We start from the raw sequence: 15,297 nt of genomic DNA on the forward strand, positions 1-15,297 counted from the left end.
ATCGAATGAAAAATTTTATTTTTCAAATGCAACGATTAAAAACTGAAATTGTCCAATTTTCTTTATTATTTTATATACATCAAATTTTGCATTTTAATCGCCATAATTTTTTGTATTACGAAATTCGTGGCACATATTCCCCAGTGAAAAAGTATTCTTATTAGATTATCGTTTATCCTTTTTATTTATTGTTTAATCATAAAAAGATTTTTATAAATTACTTGGTAAATATCGTTTCTATATTACTTTTGGCTAGAGGCGACATTTTCGATATCTTTACTAAATATGCATTAAATTCTTATATCGTTGCTAACGTCACATCAATGTTACATACAAAACAATAAAAATGGTCGCGTATTCTACAATTAACAAGAATATACAATATATATCGTGAAAACATATTTATGTATGTATGAAAACTTTGAAGTTTTCTCATTTACATGTGTCTGCAGTGTTTGGCACGTAACTTTATCGATCAGTTCAATAAAGAAAAAATTAACAAAATACAATTCCAAAATATTCGTTTAAAGCACAGATTCTGTTCACGTATTAATATTTTGAAGCGCTCAATAAAGTTACGTATCAATATTCACGGTATAAGGAAAAATAGATTCTTACAAGAGGTTTGTATTCTCAAACAATGATAAAAAATGGACGGGATACAACAGGCGAAATGTCATTTACGACGGAAAAGAACATATGGTTGATACGCGTTTCTATTACGCGGAACGTGCGGTTTAAAACAATATACATTTTACAAAATCGTAAAAGCCAATAAAAAAAAGAAATAAAAAAAAAAAAGAAAAACAATATTATTTACGTATACACAACAATCGCCCTTGTGATTTGTTTACGGATTTAATTTTTGGTATGGCACGACATTAGTGCAATGCGAAGACTTCTTCATCGGATGTTTTCTATTAAAAATGTTTTATATATTTTGGCAGTTTAAATTTAGTTGTTTAAATTTACATTATAATATCTATATTGTGTGATCGGCAATGACTTTACTACTTCTAATCTTTGAAATGCACGTGTATTACAAAAACAAAGGAAAAAAAAAGAAAAACGCGCTTGTGCATATGATGCATACAAGCACATTTCCATCATTGATTGTCTAGTACAAGTTAATTTTTTTCGTAATAACTTTACGACACATATGACAAGTTTTTAATGGAGCTGCACAATGTTCACAAGCTCCATGTCCACACAAGAAGGCGACGTTACGACGACGTTCCATACAAATGCTACACATGTTGGCCTCTTCCAAATCAGCTACTCTAGTTTCTAGGTAACGTAGTCGTTCCAAGTCCTTATCCTTCTCTCTATCTTTGTCTTCATTATTTTCTTTCTTCTTATCATCTAATGCGTTATCTTTCATTTTGCTGTCTGATTTGGTTAAAGAAATCTCACCCGTTGCTAGTTGGCCGTCTAAGCATAACAAAAGTAAAAAGAAAAATTATTGCACGAATGTAGAAAATGATCCGACTCGGAAAGCACATTATACCGATTATATACCTTGAATTGTGTCTGGTTTAGTATTTCCATGTCCACAGTGTGCGCAATTATATATTGGAACGCTACTACTAGGGTTGTATCTATTCCCATCTTTTACAGAGTTTGTTAGTAAGCCTAAACAATTGTGACATTCGGAAGCATCACCGGAACCAGGTATTCCTTTTCTTGATCCACGCATCGCTTCTGACTGTGACGTTGTATCTATCTGATACAACGGAGGTTGCGAAGCAGGAGCATTTTCTATTCTACAAGTGCACGCATACACGAGAACGTTTGTAAATTATTTTCATTGACACAACAACGTCGACTGAATACTTACTCTAACTGAGTACTATGACTTTGGTATTGATAACACCGAAGGATATCTGCATACGGTGCAATTCGCGGATCAGCTTCGAGAAGATCCAGGGGCGTCTTATTCTTCGAATTTTTTACATGCTCAAGGAGAGTACAACTCCTGTCTACGCTTACCAGAAAACAAGCCAACGCTAATTCTGTCTTTACGTTTTGCCTCGCTAGGGTTTGCCATATCTACGATGAACATATCATTAAATCAATAGCACTTTAAGCAACCACGATTCAACTCTGAAGATCATTACCGCATAAATAAGAGGCGAATCTCGGCAACTTTCAGGAGTAGGAACAAGATTCGTTTGATTTGGACTCTTCACTATAGCAATATGTAATACAGTGTCACCGTCTGCATCTGTGCTAGCAATGTCTGCATTGTGATGCACAAGTAGCTCTACCAGGGCCCAATGACCCTGCGAAGTAGCCAAGTGCAACGGTGTTTGTCGACGATTGTTTCGTAGGTCCATTTTCGCGTGACCACCATTAGGAGAAAGAAGTATAGCTGCTACGTCTTTATGACCATTTAAGGCTGCAAGATGTAACGCTGCAAAGCCATCCTCTTTCTTCACGTCTACTAAATGTCTTGCTCGTGCCACCAATCTCTCTGTCGCATGAGCATTGCCCTTTAAGGCAGCATGATGAAGCACGTTGAAACCCCGTTTGTTTCGCAAAGTAAAATCCACTCTTTCGCACGAACAAAGTGCGTCGATTATATCCAGGGCATCTTTTCCAATAGCGTCATGTAATGCTGTGTCTCCGTAAGCATCTTGTAAGTTCACGTCGCAGTGATGACGCAGTAAAACTTTTACGCACTGACTATGTTGCTTGTTCACTGCGACATGCAACGCACTGCATTTGCCATTATTTACAGCGTTGATAGCTGCGCCTCGCGATAAAAGTAGTTCCATTATTTCTGGTTGATTGCTATAGAAAAAAAAAAAAAAAAAGATACTTTCATGGCCAGAACTTCAATTATTCGTTTGATTTCTTAAATTGTAATCAGTTTTTATAACGAACCCGAACGCAGCATAATGAAGAGGCGTATCCCCGTCTTCGTCTACCGCACGAAGAGACGCTCCAGCGTCCAAAAGAAGGGTGCAGAGATCGCGCTGCCCCTGATGTGCTGCTACTTGCAAACAAGTTTTTTCGCCACCACTAGCTCTTGCATCTACTCTACCGGGATATTTTTTAAGAAATTCTTGAACCGCAGAAACACCAGCTTCTCCTCTGGCTGCATCTCGTAATAATTTCTCCACTTCAATGTCTACGCCTTCAGCTGTATAAGAACCGTAATATAAATAAATAATATAAATAACGAGATAAAATTGAATCGATAAATTAGAAACGTACCTGACCGGTCTTTATTTCGATTTGATTCTTCTTGTTGAGAAGTAGTTTCTGTTCCAGGAGGGACAAGAGTTACGCTTAAAGGATTGAATGTCCACGTGTAACCGTCCAAAGCTACTCTCAAATCTCCATCAGAATATATTTTGATCACTTTCCCAGCTTTTCCTAAGGCCTACACATTTTTGTATTATGATACGTGACAATAATTAAGAGACCCAACAACTTACATTCTTCATTACATCTATCCATTCTCCGTGGCCTCGTTGATAAAGTTTCACCGCTAACAAATCAGTCTTCACCCTAACAATATCGCCTAAAGAAAACGTGTCTTTATTCGTAACTTTTATAAGTGCACCTGGATGAAACGTCCATCTATTGTTGCATCCTTCGAATTGTACACGCACGTCCCCCTTATCCGTAATGCGATGAACTCTACCGATCTAACCGTAATATTGGATATTAATATATACAGCATAGAATACACTATAAAATACTATATATATTATACCTTTCCTATATATTCGGCCATACGTGGATTCCAACCACCATGACCCTCTTGCATTTCTTTTAACGTGTTAACGTCGACTAATACTTTTAATTTATCCCCAACATTGAAAGTTGAGTAGCGTGGACTAGATACAGCGGAAAGTATACCACTTCGAATTGATGTTGCATTGGTTCCATTATCAGAGACAGACATTATTGGTTGTCCAAGTAATGGAAGGTGATCCTTATAGTATGTACCAGCAGTAGCTTCTTCTACATAGCATAAATCTACGCAACCCTTGTATCCAAGACGATACACGTTCGTACTACCTTTAGACCACGTTACGGTCGCAACCGATCTACTACTTTCATTATCCCATCCACGTATATCCATGACTCTACCGGTTTTCCCTTCAATTTTGAATACATTTTATAATTTAACATTTTTATGTAGCAGAATACAACATGAAATACCTCTTCCTCCATCTTGATTTCCCCATTCCCAATCTGGACCACGAACAACCTTTGCTCCAATAAATATCCCTTTTAAAGGTATTTTGGTACAGCCTTCTCTTGGAGTAAGTTGAATCCTATGTACAATTCATTGAACATATAAGTACAGTAAATCATGTTATACATTATCGAATAGATGCAACACAGTTATGAAATCTACCCCACAGAAGTAGCTGTTAGAAATCTTTCAAAAGCATGACTCAAGTCATGTACATCACCCATGTAGCATTGAGTACACAAATCATAATCACAGCATTGTGTACATTTCCATCTAATACCGATTATCCAATGCCTTTTACACCCGTCGCATATAATATTTGGATGTTTAACACCTGTGGCTGCATTATCAAACACCAACAAGTCGTATGCTCCTTGATATCCGATTCTGTAATTACTTCTAGATCCATGATCCCATTGTACGATAACTGTTTTATCTGGTGTCCTATCAGATGGATTAGGATTAGAAACTGAGTTTCCAAACGACGGTGGTTTTCCAATTTCTACGACAGTTCCTGCATGACCCTCTCCACCATCTTGATCGTCCCACTTCCAATCTTGCCCACGAACTACTCTTAAGCCAACTTCTAACATTTCCGCATACACCTTGAAAACAAACACGTGAAAGATATGTTAATTTTTATATAGAACTCTTATGATGCTCGTGACTAGACTATCATGCCTAACTCTTTAACTTTGTAACTTGTTCCTGTCATTATAATTTATAACGTTACAGTTAATACTGTCATATTTCAGAAAAGTATCTAATGTTTATATGGCATATATCTTAAAGCTTTGGTGCTAGACATAACAGTATTAAATGTAACAGTATGATGCTCGATGTTAATTTTTATTTCATAAATATCTATTCCAAGAAACTTTATTACAAAATGATTTTTAATTGGTCAAATTTTCATTTGATATAGTAAAATTAGGTAAAATATGTAAACTGCATGAAATACTTGATCCGGATTTTAAAAATGCATGGAAGAATTCAGGGATAAGATGCACTGAGTCAGAGCATACGTACGTACCTGAAACGGACAAGTTTAATACGGCATATCTTATGAATCATATACGCTCGTGTGGCTTTGCATACAGCTAAAAAGATATTCTGCCGCACGGTTCATGAAACAACTCGGTAAGACGAATATAAACGATAATATTCGCGGATTGTTCGTAACGACAGACAACATCATTACCAAGGATTACGAAGGTTCATCCCGATAGGATTCTGCGTCTGTGTCAACGATCGTAACCTCATAACGAGTTTGGCAAAGGCGCCTCTTTCGAGCAATAGCAGAGCTAATGTAAAACTAGATGCACGAGCTTTTTTCCAAACTGAATTGGATAATTAAAGTGGATCCAACATTTTGCATCAAACTCTTACGCAGAATTCGTTCCCAATAAATGAACGTTGTTCTCTGAATTGTTCGCTACAAATTGTGGAAATAGGTCTGCGATCATAACGTATCGGTATGTATTTGGATCGATAAGGAAATAATACTTTTTCCGATTAGTTCATCTTTACATTTTCTTTACTATCGCCACGCCATACTTTCTATAAATTCTGTCTCTTAATGATTCAGATTTCACTGTTTCAACGTCAACGGCTTAATTTACGAGATCTTAAATAACAGTTTATATCGGTGATTCGATCAATTTGAAAAGCTCAATTTATTTGTGAATATATAATGAATTTCAAATGTATAAATTACTCAATACTTTTAAAATATTTCTTGCAATATTTTTATGTATTTACATAAATGCAATTCTTGTATTTGCGTTTTAATTGACCTTAAAAATACTGTGTACGTTATATGATACGTATATACATATATCTTATTTTCTATACAAAATATGTAATATTCATTGTTTTTAAATTATCAACTATAAGATAATTAAATAACGTACAAAAAGTGACTACTTTTCCGTATTATTATCATTTGATGACAACGTGATTTATACTTCATGTATTGTTAAAAAGGAAAAACCTTCATTGAAATAATATCTGATAGTAATATTTAACGAACATTATCATACTAGATATTTTTGATTCTTATACAGTTAGAAGAAAAAATGTTTTTCTATTTATTCGCACTGTAATTTTGAGGTTATTTAGATTAATTGTGTAATTCTGAACAAAGCGCGAATGACGGATTATCAACTAACTTCTCGTGTTTAACATCGATCGGATCCGATTAAGTTAGTATGCGGTGCGAATGAATCGCAATTTGCTTCTGATATTCTGTTTAAGAAACAGTACGCGTTTTATTATCGATAACGGACCTAACGGATTTAGCGGATTCGCTAAGTTTATGTTGATAAAACACGTACAGCCACGAAGCGTGCGTCTCGAATTCATTCGGGGGTGACACTTTCCTACCGGTCTTGTCTCGCTTCGCTTCCAGCGGCATATATAATTGAAACAATTTCTGACGCAGAGAGGATGAATCCTCTCGGAGGAGATGGAAGCGGCGATGGAAACATCGAACGACGTGGAACAGGACGTGGCCGAGGTCGAGGACTCTGTACATCGACCGCACAAGAATATCGCACGTTAAGAAAACCTCATTGCGATATATCTGGAATACAAACAACAGGTTGTTATCATTTATTTCAGAAAAAGTATATTTATATGGAATTTTACAAAAAATGCCAACTATCATGTGTTTTTAATTTAGACATATTGTTATTCAAAATTTTGAATACCAATTCCCCTTGTTGACAATATTTCCTTATTTCCTTTTATAAATGGGTATTACCTTTTGCTTTCGATAATATTACATACTTGTATAAATTATGTAAGTAATAATAACATTTATCGACACTTTATACAAAACGATACATGTTTATTGAATTTGTGTTATTTTATTTGATCGTATTGCGCTTAAATAGTTTGTCAGAAACAAAATATAATGATTATAAATGAAACACGAGCATTGTACGTACCTAAAATGTTTGTATGGTCCCATTCGATCGACATGATCGATGGATTATGTTGCTCAGTATTCTTAGAACATAAATTTGATGAATGTACATCAAATTCTGAATAGTTTCATGTTGATATTTAAAATCTGATAGAAATAAGTATTTTATCTACAAATGAAAAATAAATAATACATTGAATTATAGACAATATAATAACATAGGTTTATCTTTTTTCTGATAACTTCATTTCTTTACTTTGCTTTAAGTTATGTTAAGAAAGTTAAAGCTGTCAGAAAATAGAAATTAAAATTTATTTGCTTGTATTTCATTCAAATAAATACGATGATTAAATAGGTTAAATGTTGGCAAGTATCAATTTTGAATTTATAGGTCCCATGGGATCGAAAAATACGGAACAAAGCAAATTAGACAAATCTTTTGACGATATTATACAAAATTCAACGTTGTCTGTTGATGCAGCTGAATTCATTCCAAAATCTTTTTCCCCCAAACAATCGGTAGGTATATGTGTTGAGGGTTGTAAGGTTTTTTGATATCCAAATATTGAAGTATTCTAAATGTTTCTGTTATTTAGCTACAGCAACAACAACCATCGACAATGAGGAATTTGCAGAAACACTCGGTTCAAGATAGAATACAACGGGCGCGCGAAATACCTCTTCAAGCACAAAATTATCATCAGGTAGAACAAGTTCATGAATTCAATAATTTTTCCAATCAATCGGAGCATTTCACAAATGTTCAAGATTATGGACATTTTGACGGAGGCTCGGGAGATTACAAAGACAAACACCACGTACATATTTTAAACATATTACAAGAAAAATAAATGTTAATACTATTTAATATTAATTATTATGTGCTTATAGGATTCGAGCGGGGATGAAGATAATTATTTAATCGAATTTGCTAACACAATACAAAACTTAATGAGCGTTATACACTCGTTGATATTAAATCCAGGGTGTTTCACCGTAATAGTACCACCGCTTATACATAATATTAGGCCTTATTTAGATTCACCTTTTCAGCTCGAAGATATTATACAGATAATAATTCAGCAGGTAATTCTATTCTATCAATAATTCTATCGATCGTTTTCATTTACAGAAAGTTTGTATATTTATCTATTTGATTATTTCTAGTCCATAAATGAGGGTAATTTCCGATACAGCGGTGCTCGACTTTGTTGTGCGTTACTAGATACTAATCTGACATCCGTGCAACAGGAATTATTCAAAGAGATTTTGTATGCTTGGTAAGTTACCAAGAACATTTGTTATTTCAAATAGTTAAAGATTCAGCTTAATAAACATTAAGTGAATAACAGGTGTAGAATCGAAACAGATAATCTGTCTGCTAATTGGAAGCAGAAAGACGAACATACTGAAGAAGAGCAGGAAAGATGTCACGGATTAATATTATTCTTGGCTGAATTAGTTACTCAAATGGAACATACGTCTGCTTTTGGTTTAGGAGATTTATTAATTTCCCTCATATGTACCGTTTTAAAAAGACCCGCACCTAACTCTGTTAAGAATATTTGTCAAGCCCTCAAAGTACGTAATAGTCGATAAAAATTCTTTTATGGATCTGTGTTTGATTTGACATGCCAAAATATAAAGCGTGCACTTTACTATGTAGTTAGCAGGTCAAACGTTAGAGAAAGATGGAGGTGAAATGCGTGAAGAAATGGATAACATGATGCGCGCATTGACAGAATTTGTAACATCTGGTCGAGTAGATACTCACATTGAACGGATGGTATACAGTGTTCGTGAATTGCGAAATGGGAACTGGGGACAAACTTCGGCACTCAATTCCACAATAGTCGAGTCTACGGAAACAATAGATCCAAATCAAGCACTCGATGAGCCTGTATTATATGGTCCCGACGGTAAAGTGTTAACAGCAGAAGAAAATAAGTTTTTGGAAGATGTTTCTCATAGCACAATTATCGAAGATCACGTGTACGTATATACATATACATACATATACGCGTATACATCATATATTTAGTTTATTAGTAATAACGAGCATGAAACATACAAAGGTGAAACTAATATTTTTACAGTATATCAGAACACGATTACGAAGATGAAAAGTGGTCATCGGAGGACGAAGACAATGTAGACGCAGCGTATGAAGAATTTTTAAAACATATTCCAAAACAAATTAATAAACAATAGTTGTTTACTATAAGTTAACATAAACATATAACTCTATTCACCTCATAGTTGGGAATTATGAGCGTTTTCATTTCCGCATTTCTATACTGTAATGCAAAGTGCAGACTAAAATTGGACGCGTGATCAAACGATTACTACATGTGTACTACGCAATTTGACATTTTGTAAATTCGTCTTAAGTGTGAGAATTTTAATTTACGAACTTTTATGGGAACAACAACAACTTCGTAATCATTTTTCCTTTTTTTTTTCTTTTACTTATGTACCAACTTTTTATCATAAATTTTTCTAATTTGAAAAGAAACATTGCAAAGTTTGTTCCTGAAACGTAACGATATATATTTGTCTACGAAGTTTATTTCTAAGTTATTTAAATTATTATAATAAATAATTAAAATCTATAAGGTAAATATTACCATTGTTGTTTTCTTTTCTTTTTTTTTCTTTTTTTTTTTATGGTCTATAATAGCATTTGCTGTTAGGACGTTAAATGCGCTTGCAGTATTTCTAGTTGCTTTTTTTTTCCAGGTAAATATTTGATGGCCTCTGTAATACATAGTACAATGTGTATGAAATATTTGGTATATACAATTCGGAAAGTGTCGCAGCTTACCTTATTGTTGCACGTGATTACGTATGCTTGCTTATTTTGTCGACAACTACGACGACGACGATGACGACGATGACGACGACGACGATGATGATGTGCACACAATACCATTTCCGCGAAACTTAAGCGGACAGATCCGTTTTTGGTGCGAAAGGTTTCACCGACCGATTGTCTATCGAGACAGATACGATGCTGCAGCATAATCAGTTGCGTTTGCTTTACTCTGTTGTGCAACAAAGTAAATTTATAACTACATTATAAAGTGAAAGTTAATCTATAAAAGATGACAAAGATAAAGTCTTTAGAATTGAATTTTTTTTTTTAATAGTATTTATTATATGTACAATTAGAGTTTTTTTTAAAATAAAAGATGAATCTCTTTATAGGAAGTTTCAAGTGCCAATAAAAATGAAACATATTGCTTTTATTAGGATTAAATAATTGCAAAATGTTTTTCTTGTTCCCATTTATGGATATGGCTGATTATCTTCATTATACGTTGTCAACTAAATTGGAAATATTGCTCCCCTAGAACTTTTTCTTGCTCGAGAATAAATAATTTTCTGATATGAGTAACAGGTAGGCGAGGCCCATCAAAGGATCGTCAGGGGCATGCGTAGGCAAAATTTAGAGTGGGACTGAAGGTTACAGAAGGTGGGGTCTTCCTTGTACTTGAGCTGCAACGATCTCCGCATTCGTTGAAAATCTGTTAATTCGGTTCATCTTGGCGTGGAGTTGCGGTCTTGTATCAGCTGAGGTAAACATTTTCGAAGTTGATCTCGGACTATCGACATATTGACGTTTCTTTAAATTATGATGTATTTTTCAGATAATGAAGCATCTGCAGATCACATTTCTACTTCTTTTTATTTCTTTAGTAACAGTCAGAGGTGGATATTACCAATCAAGGATATTAACAGCTGCTAATACAGGTAAATTATAGATTATAGATTTTTTGCAAATGAATTTATCTTAAATTTCGAATAATTATTCTTTAGTAGGTTGTGAAGCTTATACTTGTGGAGTTAATGCACGATGTACTCTCAGCGAAGGAAGACCAGTTTGTTCATGCATGAATCTACACATGGGAGATCCTCTTTCACGATGTGTACGAGTAGAGTGCTTGAGTAAGTATTCTAGTTTTTTTTTTTTTTTTTTTTTTTTTACAAATATCGCTACGCGTTGTAAAAGACGTAATTCGATCGTACGTGTATTTGTGTTTTAGTCAATGACGATTGTATTGGAAGTAAAGTTTGCACGAATAATAGATGCATAAATCCTTGCGACGGTTTGTGCGGTGTAAACGCCTTATGCGAAGTTAGGAATCATCTTCCAACGTGTTACTGTCCTCCTGGATATACGGGCGATCCTTTCACTTCGTGCCACATAGATGATCCTCGTACGTACGGAATTCATATACGTTTTGAATTTTGTTAATATTATGTGCTTTTACGTATGTAACATAAACTCAGAGTAGGTATGATGCAAATTTCAATCGAATTCTTACAGAGGCTGCTTGTAAACCAAGTCCATGCGGTATAAATACAAAATGCGAGGTAGTGAACAAAGTACCAGTTTGCAGTTGTTTACCAGGTTACAGAGGATCTCCTTTGATCGGATGCCGACACGAGTGCGAAAGCGATAGCGATTGTCCTAACCACCTTGCTTGTTCAGCATCCTTTAGATGCGAAAATCCCTGTAAATGTGGTACAAATGCAGAGTGTCAAGTTCATAATCATCAAGCGATATGTACTTGTCCACACGTAAGAGTCAAGCAAATATCTAAAATATGAAGAAGCATGTATAAACCTGTGTAATCAGTAATTGAACTTTGTCTTCAGAATTGGTTAGGAAATCCGTTCGTATCGTGTCGTCCAGAGTGTACCACGCATTCTGATTGTCCGAAAAGCAAAGCAGCTTGTCTATATCAGAAATGTTTGAATCCTTGCGACGGAGTATGCGGAGTGAACGCAGATTGTAATTTGCGTGACATTACACCTGTTTGTAGTTGTCCAAGGCACATGACTGGTAATCCCTTTGTGAGCTGTAGATTATTTGAAGCGCGTAAGTAATTTTAGTGTTATACGGTATAGATATTATATTTGAGTACGTTTTGAAGCTTATCCTTTAATAGTATCGATACTCTTTGTTACTAATTATTATCGTTAAATATTACCAGGAGATCTATGTGACCCAAATCCATGCGGTGTGAACGCCGTTTGCACACCTGGGCATGACAATACCGGCAAAGAGAGACCTGTTTGCACTTGTCCTACCGGTTATATCGGAAACGCGCTCGTAAGCTGTCAACGTGGAGAATGCATTACAGATAACGAATGCCCTGACAATAAGGCTTGTATCGATTACACTTGTCAGAATCCATGCACTGGTAAAGAGTGTGGCCCTACCGCAACGTGTACACCTCGACGTCATATTGCCGTGTGCACTTGTCCAGACGGAACACGAGGAGATGCACTTTACAATTGTAATCCTGTCGAGAGTAGATCCGTTTACAATCATGGTCGAGCATGTCGATATTGTTAGTCAAAAACATTTTTTTGATCGCTCATATAAGTGACACGTAATGTACTTTAATTGTCTATATACTTAGAAGTTAACGGTTTATACCATAATTCCGTTATGTAATGGAGATCGGGTGATTGTTAACGCAGTATTGTCACTAATGTTTAAGTCTACCAAGCACAACGTAATCATATTATAACGCAGAAACATGTCCGTGAGTTCCGCTGAGACGTTGTACGCATGCTCGAAAACAAGGCAGAAAAACACTATATGTGTACTCTTACAATGATAGTACAGTAAAACCCTTATTAAGGGACATTTTGCATAGCACGGGCGTTCCACAAGTTAATAATTAAATGATTAAATCATAAGTTTAATTAAGTTATGTACTGTATGAAAAGTGATTAAAATAAAGAAAAATTTATTAACAATTATTGTGTATTTACTGTTACCTAACAAACCCAACAGAATAAAAATTTACATATTCGAAAGCGAGAATTTGTATCAAGAGAACATGAGAATTCCTGGAATTCAACTTCACCAAAATTCCAAGAAGTAGCATGATAGTTACCCCCTCACAACTTATGTTCTCCTGATACAAATTCACGAAATTGGTCGGTGGAATTTCAAAAATCCCGCCCGCGAATTCTTGGAATTTGACGTCATCAAAATTCCAGGAAGTGGCACGAAGGATACCTCCTCGCAACTTATGTTCTCCTGATACAAATTCTCGGAATTGGTCGGTGGAATTTCAAAAATCCCGCCCGCGAATTCTTGGAATTTGACGTCATCAAAATTCCAGGAAGTGGCACGAAGGATACCTCCTCGCAACTTATGTTCTCCTGATACAAATTCTCGAAATTGGTCGGTGGAATTTCAAAAATCCCGCCCGCGAATTCTTGGAATTTGACGTCATCAAAATTCCAGGAAGTGGCACGAAGGATACCTCCTCGCAACTTATGTTCTCCTGATACAAATTCTCGAAATTGGTCGGTGGAATTTCAAAAATCCCGCCCGCGAATTCTTGGAATTTGACGTCATCAAAATTCCAGGAAGTGGCACGAAGGATACCTCCTCGCAACTTATGTTCTCCTGATACAAATTCTCGGAATTGGTCGGTGGAATTTCAAAAATCCCGCCCGCGAATTCTTGGAATTTGACGTCATCAAAATTCCAGGAAGTGGCACGAAGGATACCTCCTCGCAACTTATGTTCTCCTGATACAAATTCTCGAAATTGGTCGGTGGAATTTCAAAAATCCCGCCCGCGAATTCTTGGAATTTGACGTCATCAAAATTCCAGGAAGTGGCACGAAGGATACCTCCTCGCAACTTATGTTCTCCTGATACAAATTCTCGGAATTGGTCGGTGGAATTTCAAAAATCCCGCCCGCGAATTCTTGGAATTTGACGTCATCAAAATTCCAGGAAGTGGCACGAAGGATACCTCCTCGCAACTTATGTTCTCCTGATACAAATTCTCGAAATTGGTCGGTGGAATTTCAAAAATCCCGCCCGCGAATTCTTGGAATTTGACGTCATCAAAATTCCAGGAAGTGGCACGAAGGATACCTCCTCGCAACTTATGTTCTCCTGATACAAATTCTCGAAATTGGTCGGTGGAATTTCAAAAATCCCGCCCGCGAATTCTTGGAATTTGACGTCATCAAAATTCCAGGAAGTGGCACGAAGGATACCTCCTCGCAACTTATGTTCTCCTGATACAAATTCTCGAAATTGGTCGGTGGAATTTCAAAAATCCCGCCCGCGAATTCTTGGAATTTGACGTCATCAAAATTCCAGGAAGTGGCACGAAGGATACCTCCTCGCAACTTATGTTCTCCTGATACAAATTCTCGAAATTGGTCGGTGGAATTTCAAAAATCCCGCCCGCGAATTCTTGGAATTTGACGTCATCAAAATTCCAGGAAGTGGCACGAAGGATACCTCCTCGCAACTTATGTTCTCCTGATACAAATTCTCGGAATTGGTCGGTGGAATTTCAAAAATCCCGCCCGCGAATTCTTGGAATTTGACGTCATCAAAATTCCAGGAAGTGGCACGAAGGATACCTCCTCACAATTTATGTTCTCCTGATACAAATTCTCGAAATTGGTCGGTGGAATTTCGAAAATCCCGCCCTAGAATTCTTGGAATTTGACGTCATCAAAATTCCAGGAAGTGGCACGAAGGATACCTCCTCACAATTTATGTTCTCCTGATACAAATTCCCAAAATCGATGGCTGGAATTTCAAAAATCCCGCCCGCGAATTCTTGAAATGACGTTATGAAAATTCCACGAAGCACAAAGAATACCTCCTCATAATGCATGTACTCCTGATATATATTCTTAATATTTGGTTTTTTATTTATTATTTATTTTTTAAAATTTGGGGCAATTTCTGGCAATCGGAATGACGGTATTTATAAATAAGTAAATATGCAAATACATGTTTTTGTAGGTTAATTCTAGTACGGAATTATCATAATAATATGTACATATTAGTGTACGCTGTAGTACAAGATCTTGCTTAAAGCTAATAAAAATCTGTTGAGAGAATAAACATAATGTCGCAATTATTTTGCTTCCAAAAAGTTAAAGAAAATTGTAAGTTATGGAAGAAAATGTGATGAATGCATAAATCGGACGATTGCTTTCTTGGGCTATATTAAATGTCGTTCACATTAGGCTATTTTGACCGGTACTTGCCTAATCTGAACGTCCCCTTATGTAGGGTCGCCGCAGCGCCATCTAGCGGCGGTACGCGGAACTTTCATTAAATGTCGTTCGCATTAGGCTATTTTGAGCGG

At 35.9% G+C, this 15,297-nt stretch overlaps 3 protein-coding genes across 9 annotated transcripts; 2 read left to right on the top strand and 1 right to left on the bottom strand.

Moving 5' to 3' along the window:
• Positions 1–35: 35 nt before the first annotated feature.
• On the bottom strand, positions 36–5,539 carry mib2 (E3 ubiquitin-protein ligase mind bomb 2). 2 transcript variants are annotated; one of them, XM_076541459.1, is made up of 11 exons: positions 5,415–5,539; positions 4,376–4,818; positions 4,177–4,292; positions 3,725–4,113; positions 3,444–3,656; positions 3,220–3,388; positions 2,887–3,145; positions 2,118–2,793; positions 1,838–2,049; positions 1,519–1,763; positions 36–1,431 (listed from the first exon to the last, which is right to left on the bottom strand). In XM_076541459.1, exons 2-11 carry the CDS (start codon positions 4,804–4,806, stop codon positions 1,118–1,120), a joined length of 3,024 nt encoding a protein of 1,007 aa, XP_076397574.1. In that variant the 5' UTR covers positions 4,807–4,818; positions 5,415–5,539; the 3' UTR covers positions 36–1,117. The 2 variants fall into 2 exon arrangements, with proteins under 2 accessions (XP_076397574.1, XP_012144811.2); XM_012289421.2 differs by having other exon boundaries at positions 5,247–5,461.
• Positions 5,540–5,546: 7 nt separating this feature from the next.
• On the top strand, positions 5,547–9,657 carry LOC100879822 (Poly(A) binding protein interacting protein 1). Of its 5 annotated transcripts, none has more exons than XM_012289416.2 (9): positions 5,547–5,688; positions 6,657–6,815; positions 7,534–7,661; positions 7,739–7,960; positions 8,034–8,228; positions 8,310–8,422; positions 8,495–8,723; positions 8,809–9,134; positions 9,239–9,657. In XM_012289416.2, exons 2-9 carry the CDS (start codon positions 6,662–6,664, stop codon positions 9,351–9,353), a joined length of 1,482 nt encoding a protein of 493 aa, XP_012144806.1. In that variant the 5' UTR covers positions 5,547–5,688; positions 6,657–6,661; the 3' UTR covers positions 9,354–9,657. The 5 variants fall into 5 exon arrangements, with proteins under 5 accessions (XP_012144806.1, XP_012144810.1, XP_012144809.1 ...); XM_012289420.2 differs by having other exon boundaries at positions 7,739–7,846; XM_012289419.2 differs by lacking the exon at positions 5,547–5,688 and adding an exon at positions 5,793–5,919.
• Positions 9,658–10,407: 750 nt separating this feature from the next.
• On the top strand, positions 10,408–12,917 carry LOC100883815 (uncharacterized). Of its 2 annotated transcripts, none has more exons than XM_076541493.1 (7): positions 10,408–10,720; positions 10,793–10,895; positions 10,965–11,090; positions 11,189–11,362; positions 11,473–11,726; positions 11,805–12,027; positions 12,143–12,917. In XM_076541493.1, exons 2-7 carry the CDS (start codon positions 10,796–10,798, stop codon positions 12,505–12,507), a joined length of 1,242 nt encoding a protein of 413 aa, XP_076397608.1. In that variant the 5' UTR covers positions 10,408–10,720; positions 10,793–10,795; the 3' UTR covers positions 12,508–12,917. The 2 variants fall into 2 exon arrangements, with proteins under 2 accessions (XP_076397608.1, XP_012144842.1); XM_012289452.2 differs by having other exon boundaries at positions 10,414–10,720; positions 10,962–11,090.
• The last annotated feature ends 2,380 nt before the right edge of the window (positions 12,918–15,297 follow it).

This window comes from Megachile rotundata, chromosome 16 (assembly GCF_050947335.1).
Source record: "Megachile rotundata isolate GNS110a chromosome 16, iyMegRotu1, whole genome shotgun sequence".
NCBI classification, from domain to species: domain Eukaryota; kingdom Metazoa; phylum Arthropoda; class Insecta; order Hymenoptera; family Megachilidae; genus Megachile; species Megachile rotundata.